The 12907-nt window shown below is 48.5% G+C and overlaps 2 protein-coding genes across 2 annotated transcripts in view; one reads left to right on the top strand and one right to left on the bottom strand.

The window, feature by feature from the left end:
• LOC309565945 (stabilizer of axonemal microtubules 4-like) overlaps positions 1–7114 on the bottom strand; it is a 94786-nt gene extending 87672 nt beyond the window's left edge. Inside the window, exon 1 of the mRNA XM_082270974.1 lies at positions 7042–7114. Within this exon, the coding sequence (XP_082127100.1) occupies positions 7042–7065 (24 nt within the window). The 5' untranslated portion in view covers positions 7066–7114. The remainder of the gene's footprint in view (positions 1–7041) is intronic.
• Positions 7115–7143: 29 nt separating this feature from the next.
• Positions 7144–12907, top strand: part of CPSF7 (cleavage and polyadenylation specific factor 7) — a 43397-nt gene continuing 37633 nt past the window's right edge. The window contains exon 1 of the mRNA XM_082271150.1: positions 7144–7347. Coding sequence (XP_082127276.1) covers positions 7294–7347 — 54 coding nt within the window. The 5' untranslated portion in view covers positions 7144–7293. The remainder of the gene's footprint in view (positions 7348–12907) is intronic.

Here is a 12907-nt window from a genome sequence, read left to right as displayed (position 1 = left end):
GGGAATGGCACTAGGTTGCAAGTCTATGGCACAATCGTACAGACGATGAGGAGGAAGAGTACCAGCACGCACCTTGTTAAATACATCTTGATACTCACAATATTCAGTAGGCAACACTAAATCTGAGGAGGTACAAGGTACCTTAACAGGCCCATAGATACCAACAGCCCCACACTGTGGAGACTAAAGCCCCGTACACACGCACCGATTGTTGGCCGACCGATCGGCCGTCTTTTGTCCAGTGTTGTTGTGTTGGTTGAAATGTGCTCTAGACTGCACACAAATTTTGTCGGCCAACAACAACCAACTGCAGAAGTGATGTCATGATCTGTTCTACTTTTCGTGTGTTTTTTCTTCTCTGAGCATGCCCAGTCTTGATCATCACATTTTTGTCAGCCGAAATCTGTAATGACTGATGAACAATCGGCCGTTCTGTTGACGGCCAACAACAATGTTATAGCCTGCACACCAGTCGGTTGTCGGAAGCATCATACTAACAAGCCGACAATCGGCCGATCGGACGTTGGCCGAAAATTTACGGCCAACAATCGCTGTGTGTGTACGGGGCTTTAGAGAGGATCTCGACCGACTGCCAATCAAAGGTCGGATTGTTTCTGAAGCCAGGGGTACCCCAAAACAACGAAGTAGTGTGGGGACAAAACAACCTGGAAACAGGTCGACTCTTTGTGAACAGCCCCTATCGCCATATCAACTGGAACCTGTGCCGGTTGCAGGGGTCTGCCATCAATCGCCTTGATAGCTATAGTGGAGAAACACGAGGCTGCAAGGGTATAGAATTTGCAGTAGCAAATGTACTGTCATTAAAATAACCACCAGCACCAGAGTCTACCAACGCCTGAGTAACCGCTGAACCCGCTGCCCAGGAGAGGACAACTGTGTGTGATTAGAGGTTTATCTTTACGGGGAATGAGGAAATGCCACCTTAGATCTGCCCCCAACAGGACCTTAGGTGGGAGACTTTCCCAGACAGGTCGGACAAGATTTGAGGAAATGCCCACCAAGAATGCAATACAGGCACCGGTCCTCCCTCCTGCTAAAGGCCCACTCAGCCTTGGAAAGGTGAGTGAACCCCAGCTGCATGGGTTCACAGCCAGACGCTCCATCCCCAGGAGGTGTGGGAGGTGAGGGAGGAATGGGTAGGAAAGAAAATGTAGGAGCCAATCTGGTAGGAGGCCTCCGCAAACGCTCCTTAAACGATGGTCTCTCCCTGAGCCTGGTATCAATCAAAATCAGGAAGGAAATGAGAGCCTCAAGCTCGTCAAGAAGATCCTTGGCCACAATCTCATCCCTCAATGCATCAGAGAGACATGGAGAGAAGACAGCCACCAAAGCCTCATTATTCCAGCCCACCTCTGCTGCCAGGGTACGAAATTTGATGGCATACTTGGCAAGGGTTCGTATACCCTGTTGAATGGACAGGAGCAGCTTAGCAGCAGAAGCAGAGCTACATCGAATACCCTATGAAAGGAGGCAACAAAACTCGGGTAATCGAGTATCACAGGATTATCGTTCTCCGATACGGGATTTGCCCAGGCCAAGGCCTTGTCCAAGAGCAACGAGATTAGGAAGCCCACTTTGGACCTGTCAGAAGGAAACGCCTAAAGAACCATCTCATAATAAATGCCCACTTGGTTTAGGAAGCCACCACACTGACTCAGTTTCCCCCCCCCCATAGCGCTGCGGGAGGGGAGCTGAACCAGTCATTCCTCTGGTAACAGCGACTCCAGCTGCAACTGCAGGAGCGGCAACAGGAGCAGCAGCAGAGCAAGGTGCGCTGTGTGTGCAAGCAACGTCGGCAACACCTGAGCAAACTGACCCAAAAAGTGATCTTGTTGATTGAGCCTGGTAAACATTGGGAGCATAGGAGCACCTGCATCATCAGGATTCATGTCCCTTGTGTACTGTCAGGGTGCCAGGAAACCAGACCACATGGGGATACAGGAAAAATGAAGCAAGGAGCAAAAAGCATCAAACGCACAGCAAGAGTGAGGAAGTGGCAGCAGGAACAAGCTGGTGTCAAGTCCAGAAGAGGGTAGTCATTCAAGCCAGGGTCGAGTCCAGAAGCGGGTCGTCTGCTAATGGCGGGTCGAGAGCAAGGAGAGTCGTCAGCCAAGCCAGGTCATACATGGAGGAACACGAAGAACAGGAGACTCCTAGCAGAGATGCACCTTGGAGCACAAACACAAGGACAAGGACTGCAACCCATCAGATGACAGATATAGTAAGGTGTGCAGCATCATCACTGTGTGACACCCAGGCAGCAGGCAAGTGATGATGCAATCAGAACCTATAGGAGTCTGCACATGTCCAAGATGGCTGTCAACAGGAGGGCAAGGTAAGACCCTGACAATTCCTTCCACTGACACAAACAGGGCACTATTTTTCCTACTGACACCAATGATGGGGCACAATTCCTCCCACTGACACCAATGATGGGGCACAATTCCTTCCACTGACAACAATGATGAGGCACTATTCCTTCCACTGACACCAATGACGGGGCACAATTCCTCCCACTGACACCAATGATGGGGCACAATTCCTCCCACTGACACCAATGATGGGGCACAATTCCTTCCACTGACAACAATGATGAGGCACTATTCCTTCCACTGACACCAATGACGGGGCACGATTCCTTCCACTGACACCAATGACGGGGCACTATTCCTTCCACTGACACCAATGATGGGGCACAATCCCTTCCACTGACACCAATGATGGGGCACCATCCCTTCCACTGACACCAATGACGGGGCACTATTCCTTCCACTGACAACAATGATGGGGCACAATCCCTTCCACTGACACCAATGATGGGGCACAATTCCTCCCACTGACACCAATGATGGGGCACAATTCCTCCCACTGACACCAAAAAGGCACTATTCTTCCCATTGACACCAACAATGGGGCATTATTTCTCCCACCACTACTGATGGGACATCATTATTTTTTCTGACACCAATTACGGAGCAATATTCCTCCAATTGAGACCAATGATGGGGCAATATTCCTCCCACTAATGCCAATGATAGGGCACCATTTCTCCCACTGACACCAATGTTAGGGCAGTATTCTTCCCACTGACACCAATGATGGGGCACCATTCTTCTCTCGGACACCAATGATGGGACACTTTTCCTCTAAACAATACCAATGAGGGGGGCAATATTCCTCCCATTAACACCAATGATGGGACACTATTCCTTCCACTGACAAGAATGATGGGACGCTATTCATTCCACTGACACCAACGATGGGACACTATTCCTCCCTCTGACATCATTGATGGGGCACTATTCCTTTCACTGACACTAATGATGGGACACTATTCCTCCCTCTGACACCAATGATGGGGCACTATTCCTCCCAATAATACCAACCATGGGACAATATTCCTCTCTCTGACATCAATGATGTGGTACTAATCCTTCCATTTACACTCATGAGTGGGCACTATTCCTCCCACTGGCACCGATGAGGAGCACTAATCCTTCCACTGGCACCAAAAAGGGGGCACTATTCCCAGCACTGAGGCACTATATGTCCTCATACTGACCACAGGATCAAAGTAAGTTTTTACTCCAACTGGCCACAGTCCACCCCCCTAAAGTCTGGAGGACAGTACACTGGCCACAGTCCGCCCCCTAATGTCTAGAGGACAGTACACTGGCCACAGTCCACCCCCCTTATGTCTAGAGGACAGTACACTGGCCACAGTCCACCCCCCTAATGTCTAGAGGACAGTACACTGGCCACAGTCCACCCCCCTAATGTCTAGAGGACAGTACACTGGCCACAGTCCACCCCCCTAATGTCTAGAGGACAGTACACTGGCCACAGTCCACCCCCCTAATGTCTAGAGGACAGTACACTGGCCACAGTCCACCCCCCATAAAGTCTGGAGGACAGTACACTGGCCACAGTCTGCCCCCCTAAAGTAGTCTGCCCCCCTAAAGTCTGGAGGACAGTACACTGGCCAAAGTCCGCCCCCCTCCCCCTGAAGACTGGAGGACAGTACACTGGCCAAAGTCCGCCCCCCTCCCCCTGAAGACTGGAGGACAGTACACTGGCCAAAGTCTGCCCCCCAAAATTTGGAGGACAGTACTCAGGCCACAATCCGCCCCCCATAAAGTTTGGAGGACAGTACACTGGCCACAGTCCTTCCGTCCCCTGAATTCTGGAGAACAGTACACTGGCTCTTTGTTGGGAGACCCCTGCTCTAGGACAGAGGCCTCCAAACTTTCTAAAGAAAGAGTCAGTTTACGGTCACCAAGACTTTAGGGGGGGGGGAGCAGACTGGCCAGTGGGAGTAAACAATCCCTGATCCTTGATATTTTAAGGGGAGAAATAGTTGGTGTCAGTTGGAACAGTGCCTCATTCTTGGTGTCAGTGGAAGGAACAGTGCCTCATTCTTGGTGTCAGTGGAAGGAACAGTTCCTCATTCTTGGTGTCAGTGGAAGGAACAGTTCCTCATTCTTGGTGTCAGTGGAAGGAACAGTGCCTCATTCTTGGTGTCAGTGGAAGTAGCAGTGCCTCATTCTTGGTGTTAGTGGGAGGAATAGTGCCTCATTCTTGGTATCAGTGGAAGGAATAGTGCCTAATTTTTGGTGTCAGTGGGAGGAATAGTGCCTCATTTTTGGTGTCAGTGGGAGGAATAGTGCCTCATTTTTGGTGTCAGTGGGAGGAATAGTGCCTCATTTTTGGTGTCAGTGGGAGGAATAGTGCCTCATTTTTGGTGTCAGTGGGAGGAATAATCCTCAAGGGCTGGATAAAGGCAAAGAAAGGGCTACAGTTTGAAGACGACTGGTCCAGAGGAACCGTTACCTTCTCTGCTGGCTAGATCAGCCCTTTGGCATCCCCCCTTCCCGCAAAGCTCCAGTGGTCCAGGCTCCTGACATCACTAGGACCAATCAGGGCTGTGGAGTCGGTAGATAAATGTTCCAACTCCGACTCCTCAGTTTTTTGTACTTCCGACTCCCCGACTCAGACTCCTCTGTATTAATATCTTTCGACACTGACTTGGGTGGGTGGCATTGCAGTAACTATTCTGGCCACATCACTAACGATCTCTGGATAAACAAGGATGGCTTCTTCAACTAACAAGATTTCATTTTCCAGCAAAAGACTCTCTCTTTTCATAATTGAAGATGCAATGCCCTCAGCTATTAACCTTCCATTTTTGTTCAGGCGATATAACAGGCTCTTCCAGTCCAAGAGGAATTTACCCAGGGGTTAGATCATCACATTGCAACCTCTTGGTGACAGTGATGACAGTGAAGGGGTGAGAAAGAAGGTTCTCCAGCTCTTTTGTTTGTGTCCACTGGCTTTCAGTTAATGCAAGATTTTAATTGTCCATTTCTTCTATGAAGTCTAAGTTCAAGCAAACGCTTCACCATTAAATAAGTGCTTCCCCAGCGAGTTGTTTGATCCAAAATGGCTCCTTTTCCTGCACGTTTTTTCAAAATTGCATTTGTTTTCGGGGCCCTGGCTGCAACAGTTACTTGCCATAATTTTCCAATTAGTGTAGCTGCATGGCGATCTTTAATCCATCTCTTATGGCAAGTTGCAGTATATGAACAGCACATCGCATATGATGAATAGTAGCAAGCTTCAATGCTTCTTCAACAAAGTTGTCTAAAAAAAGTCAGCATTCTCCAATATGGGTGGCACAGTGGTGTAGTGGTTAGCACTTTCACCTAGCAGCAAGAGGGTCGCTGGTTCGAATCCCAACCACGACACTACCTGCCTGTAGTTTGCATGTTCTCCCTGTGCCTGCGTGGGTTTCCTCCGGGTACTCCGGTTTCCTCCCACACTCCAAAGACATGCTGGTAGGTTAATTGGATCCTGTATAAAATTGGCCCTACTATGTATGTATGAATGTGAGTTAGGGACCTTAGATTGTAAGCTCCTTGAGGGCAGGGACTGATGTGAATGTGCAATGTAAAGCGAAATGCTGCGAAAATTGACAGCGCTATAGAAGAACCTGAAATAATAATACTTGCAGAGCTGTCTTCCTCTAACTCTAATATCTGTTTGTTACCTTCTTCATCTGCGTTCATCTTCTCAATTGTGCTCAACATGTTAGAAACATTATCGGTCGCAACACATAAAATCTGTTCCTTTGTAATTTCAAAATCTTCTAGAACACCCTCCACTAACTTCTGAAGGTAATCACTGGTGTGATGTGCCTGAGTGTCCTTTAATCCGAGGGTCCGTGTTATTGTTTTATTTTCATCCACAAATCTAACATTAATAGCAAAATAATTGTCTCTGTGACGTGTGCATGCATCCATTTTAAGGAAAACAAAACGTCCTTTCAGAACTTTCTGTAGTTCTTCCTTTTTACATTTGGCCTCCTCAATTATAAGTTTCCTTATACTAAGTCATTAATTGTAACTTTTTGTGAATTGGGACATTTAAACTTGCTTTTTTTTTTTTAATTCCAATCTAAATTATTGTTTGCCGACTCCGACTCCAGGTACCCAAAATTTCCTCTGACTCCACAGCCCTGGGACCAATTCAGGGACTTAATGTGCAGGAAGGGTCCACTGCTGGAACACAGGGAGGGTGAGACTGGAGTAATAAAAGTGTAAAAACTCTCCCCTATATGTAAGAAGCAGGGACCCCTCATAGTAGAGGTGCAGACTCCCCACATGGGATCATTTCCCACCTTCCTGGAGTTGGGCTTTACCTAGTTTTGCTGTATAACCTCTGCCTGTGTCCTGCCTATGTAGCAGCCAATGACTGCCCGGCCACTTACACTTTATTGTCCTCTATAATGCTATTGGAGAGATTTCTCACTACCTCCTGTCCCTCTGACCCCCCTTGTGACCAGAACCGGAAGTGAAGAGAAATCTCCCCAATAGGTCACCGGTAGTCAGAGAAGGTCACAGGGGTTTCATCCACTCTGAAAGTTCTGGTTGGCCACACAGGACCCCTCTGTAGACGAAGCAGTGATAGCAAGTTACTCCCCAACCCTATCTGCCCCTTCCATTCCCCATCACCACGGCTCACCCGGCATCTGACCAGGGACAACATCTCGCACAGCGAACGTCCTGACGTCAGTTCCGATCTCCGCTCCCGTGACCGGAAGTTTGGGGGTACAGGTTGCAGCGGAGCGGAAGTTCCGGTTGGCGCGGGATCCTAGGAGCTGAGCTGCACTGGGAAATAGTGTACCGGAGGGACGCGTGTGAAGTCTTCGAGATCGTCCACAGAAAGCCCGGGGGGCGGACTGAGCGGCCCGGGCGGAGCATCCGGGGTCCTGCCATGGCGGACGGGGCGGACCTCATTGATATTTATGCTGAGGAGGAGTTCATCCAGGTGGGGAGTCAGGGCTGCATCCTGAGGGGCGGACACAAGGCGGCAGGGGAAATGTCCATGATAAAGGACTGCGGCCTGGTGTGCATGGAAACCGTGATGTGTGCTGTACACCTGAATATCTTGTCTTTTGTACCCACAATAATGTATTGTCCTCTGTGCCCACCATCAGCTGTGTGCTCTGTGCTGTACACAGGAATATATTGTCCTCTGTGCTGTACACAGGAATATATTGTCCTCTGTGCCCACCATCAGCTGTGTCCTCTGTGCTGTATACAGGAATATATTGTCCTCTGTGCCCATCATCAGCTGTGTGCTCTGTGCTGTACACGGGAATATATTGTCCTCTGTGCCCATCATCAGCTCTGTGCTGTACACGGGAATATATTGTCCTCTGTGCCCATCATCAGCTGTGTGCTCTATGCTGTACACAGGAATATATTGTCCTCTGTGCCCACCATCAGCTCTGTGCTGTACACAGGAATATATTGTCCTCTGTGCCCACCATCAGCTCTATGCTGTACACAGGAATATATTGTCCTCTGTGCCCACCATCAGCTCTGTGCTGTACACGGGAATGTATTGTCCTCTGTGCCCACCATCAGCTCTGTGCTGTACACGGGAATATATTGTCCTCTGTGCCCATCATCAGCTGTATGCTCTATGCTGTACACAGGAATATATTGTCCTCTGTGCCCACCATCAGCTCTGTGCTGTACACAGGAATATATTGTCCTCTGTGCCCACCATCAGCTGTGTGCTCTATGCTGTACACAGGAATATATTGTCCTCTGTGCCCACCATGTGCCCACCATCAGCTCTGTGCTGTACACAGGAATATATTGTCCTCTGTGCTGTACACAGGAATATATTGTCCTCTGTGCCCACCATCAGCTCTGTGCTGTACACAGGAATATATTGTCCTCTGTGCCCATCATGTGCCCACCATTAGCTCTGTGCTGTACACAGGAATATATTGTCCTCTGTGCCCATCATCAGCTGTATGCTCTATGCTGTACACAGGAATATATTGTCCTCTGTGCCCACCATCAGCTCTGTGCTGTACACAGGAATGTATTGTCCTCTGTGCCCATCATCAGCTGTGTGCTCTGTGCTGTACACAGGAATGTATTGTCCTCTGTGCCCACCATCAGCTGTGTGCTCTGTGCTGTACACGGGAATATATTGTCCTCTGTGCCCACCATCAGCTGTGTGCATTTAAGCTGTACACGGGAATATATTGTCCTCTGTGTCCACCATCATTTGTGTGCTCTGTGCTGTACACCGGGGTATATTGTCCTCTGTGCCCACCATCAGCTGTGTGCGCTTTGTGCTGTACACAGGAATATATTGTCCTCTGTGCCCGCCGTCAGCCCTGTGCTGGTGTCCATACACACATGGCATGGTGCCCTCAAGATACCGGAAGACCCGAGTGGAGGATTTGTGTCATGGTGGAGATTATCAGCGCCATAGAAAGTGCCCTGTGCAGCTGGAATGGCCTTTTAGCTGGATTCACATAGTTTTTTAACTTTTTGTGTTCACCTTTAAAATCAATAAAAATGCATGTGATCACATGCATTAAGATACATGGCATCAAATGTACGTATTTGTCAGCACACCGCGGATCGTCAATTACGTTCAAATCTTTATTGAAGCATGATCACATCACAGAAGACAGTGCAATGTTCAGGAGCTGCACAGGACCCCTTCATCCATCACATGCCTGACAAAGGGGTCTTGTGAGGCTCGGAAACATTTCACTTTCTGTGATGTGATCATGCTTTCATAAAGATTTGAACGTTATTGACTAAATACGTATGTACATTTGATCTTCAATGTTTTCTACTAAGACGCACGTCAATACATCAGCAGGATGTCAGTGTGCGATCGTTCTCCGGTGTTTCCAGCAGCTGTGCTCACACACGGTGCAGACATGTTCAGTTTTTGTCAGTATTAGGTAGATAATCTAGAACAATGGTGGGAAGATGATGCTGGAACATATGCATGTAGACAGGAACCCAGCAGCACTAAGATACAAAAAGAGGTGAAATACCGGGGGTGTTCAGTATCGGGGCCCAGGTGTTGGATGTCAGTAGCAACACTTAACTCTTCGATAGACTTCTTTCTTAGTAGTTGAAAAGAGGACTTCTGATTCTCCCCCCCCCCCCCCCCCCTAAAAATTAAAAGTCAGCAGCTAGCTACAAATACTGTAGCTGCTTACTTTTACTATTCGGGCATTTACCTGTTCAGGGATTCAGTGGTGTCCTCACCCGAGCCAATTCTTGTGGCTTCACAGCCAGTTACCTACTGCATGAAACGCACTGCGCTCTGTGAATGGGCTGCCTGCGGAGAGAAGGAGGGGGGCCTTAAAGGCATAGCTCACCTTTACCAAAAACTGCCTATTTAGATAAGAGACATCTGTTGATAACAATCTGTTCAGCTTTGACCAAAGTTGAATATTGCCCTTGCTGTAGGTGTAGGCCATTTACATACCTCTTAAAACCTGGCTGGAAAACTCCTAGGATGTTGCTAAGAGAGGTGATGCTGTCACTGTTCACCATAACAGGAGGGAGCCTTTTTTTCTGATCCAAAGCCCCTCACATTCTCTTTCTTCCCCCCCCCCCCCTAATGCAGTACCTCTGAGCTCAGCATTTGAGAACTCCTGTGCAGGTGAACAGTAATAGCTGGGTCTCTCTTAACCTCCCTGGCGGTATGATTCTTTCCGATTTTAGGTGCTGAAAGCGGTACAATTATTTTGCATGTAATTCTTAAGGACGAGCAGCCCAAACCAACTATTTACATACCGTATATACTCGAGTATAAGCCGACCCGAGTATAAGCCGAGACCCCTACTTTTACCACAAAAAGATGGGAAAAATCATTGACTCGAGTATAAGCCTAGGGTGAGAATGCAGGGCGGCGGGCATGGTGCAGGAGAATGCAGGGTGACTGGCATGGTGCAGGAGAGTGCAGGGTACTGGCATGGTACAGGAGAATGCAGGGTACTGGCATGGTACAGGAGAATGCAGGGTACTGGCATGGTGCAGGAGAATGCAGGGTACTGGCATGGTACAGGAGAATGCAGGGCACTGGCATGGTGCAGGAGATTGCAGGGCACTGGCATGGTGCAGGAGAATGCAGGGTGACTGGCATGGTGCAGGAGAATGCAGGGCACTGGCATGGTGCAGGAGAATGCAGGGCACTGGCATGGTGCAGGAGAATGCAGGGTGACTGGCATGGTGCAGGAGAATGCAGGGCACTGGCATGGTGCAGGAGAATGCAGGGCACTGGCATGGTGCAGGAGAATGCAGGGTACTGGCATGGTGCAGGAGAATGCAGGGTACTGGCATGGTGCAGGAGATTGCAGGGTCCTTGCATGGTGCAGGAGATTGCAGGGTACTGGCATGGTGCAGGAGATTGCAGGGTACTGGCATGGTGTAGGAGATTGCAGGGTACTGGCATGGTGCAGGAGATTGCAGGGTACTGGCATGGTGCAGGAGATTGCAGGGTACTGGCATGGTGCAGGAGAATGCAGGGTACTGGCATGGTGCAGGAGAATGCAGGGTACTGGCATGGTGCAGGAGATTGCAGGGTACTGGCATGGTGCAGGAGAATGCAGGGTACTGGCATGGTGCAGGAGATTGCAGGGTACTGGCATGGTGCAGGAGAATGCAGGGTACTGGCATGGTGCAGGAGATTGCAGGGTACTGGCATGGTACTAGAGGATCCGGGGTTGTGGGCATACTACAGGAGATGCAGTGCTGTGGGCATGGTACATGTGGACCATGCCTGCAGCACTGCATCCCTCGTAGTGTGCCCGCAGCCCATGGCAGGTAGTGAAGCTGTTTCACTTACCTGTTCCAGAGGCGCCTTCATTTTAAAAATGGCGCCGCCCGGGGCCGACACGTCATTGCGCACGCGCCGCCGCCGCTCGTATACTTTCGGCTATTCCCGGCCTCTCCCGAGCGGCGCCGGGAATAGCCGAAATTACACGAGCGGCGGCGGCGCGTGCGCGGTAACATGTATGCGACGGGCGGCGCCATTTTTAAACCTTAAACCCGTCGGAGAGGACATTTTTTTCCTTGACTCGAGTATAAGCCGAGGGGGACGTTTTCAGCACAAAAAAATGTGCTGAAAAACTCGGCTTATACTCGAGTATATACGGTATATATATTTTTTTTACTGTGCGTTCTTCTTTATAACATCTCGGGTATGATAAAGTTTGAAACACAAAGTCATAAATTATAATATAACAAATAACTATAAAAAAGTTAAAGTATGTGTGTGTGTGTGTATATATATATATATATATATATATATATATATATATATATATATATATATATATATATATATATATATAATGTATATGTGTGTGTATATATATATATATATATATATATATATATATATATATATATATATATATATATATATATATATAATGTATATGTGTGTGTGTGTGTGTATATATATATATATATAATATAGTACAGTAAAACTGCAGGCAAGGGCACTGGGGGCGGCAAACGAATGTCAATGTATTTTATTTAGTAATGTAATCCAATAGGATTACAATATATCAGTGTGTTTGTGTGTTTTTACTTTTCAAATTTGCCGCCGGTTCCACCCCCTGCGACGTGACGCTTGCAGGGAACGGAAGCCAGGGAGCAGAGCATCAGGCGGAAGATCCGGCCGCCGTATGCTGCAGGAATACATCGTGGGATCCCGGGGACAAGGTAAGTAACCTCTCTTCCAGGATCCAGCTATGCTCCCTGGCGATACCTTGAGTGTGGCTCGGGGTTACCGCTAATGGCACTGAAATTCCATCCCGAGCCACACTCAGGAATACCGCTAAGGAGGTTAACAATATCTTGGACGTTTTGCAGTCAGGCCTCATGAAGTACATTGCAAATATAAACAAAGAAAAGGACGCACCAGCCTATCGCATTATCCGCAGTGGGCTTTTATTGAAAAAGTGTTAAAAATAAACTACTCACAAACATGCACCAGCATATTAATTCCATAGAGCAACGTCCATGTAAAGTCCAATGTCTTGTGAAGACCAAAGGCTGACGTGTTTCGAGGCTGTGCCTCTTCCTCAGAGCCTCAAGCCGTTTCGAGGCTCTGAGGAAGAGGCACAGCCTTGAAACAAAATAGTATCAATTCCTTCATTCTCCAGGAACTGGCTGCAGACTCTCGCCACATGAGGCCGGGCATTGTCGTACACCAGGATGAACCCAGGACCCACTGCACCTGCATAGGGTCTGACAATGAGTCCAAGGATTTCACCCCAATACCTAATGCCAGTCAGAGTGCCATTGTCTAGCCTGTAGAGGTCTGTGTGTCCCTTCATGGATATGCCTCCCCAGACCATCACTGACCCACCACCAAACTGGTAATTCTGAACGATGTTACAGGCAGTATAACGCTCTCCACAGCTTCTCTAGACCCTTTCACATCTGTCACACGTGCTCAGGGTGAACCTGCTCTCATCTGTTAAAAGCACAGGGCACCAGTGGTGGACCTGCCAATTCTGGTGTTCAATGGCAAATGCCAATCG

This window comes from Pelophylax lessonae, assembly GCF_965119305.1.
Source record: "Pelophylax lessonae genome assembly, chromosome: 10".
NCBI classification, from domain to species: domain Eukaryota; kingdom Metazoa; phylum Chordata; class Amphibia; order Anura; family Ranidae; genus Pelophylax; species Pelophylax lessonae.
The sequence above is the reverse complement of the archived record's forward strand: the minus strand, read 5'-3'. Positions and strand labels throughout refer to the sequence as shown.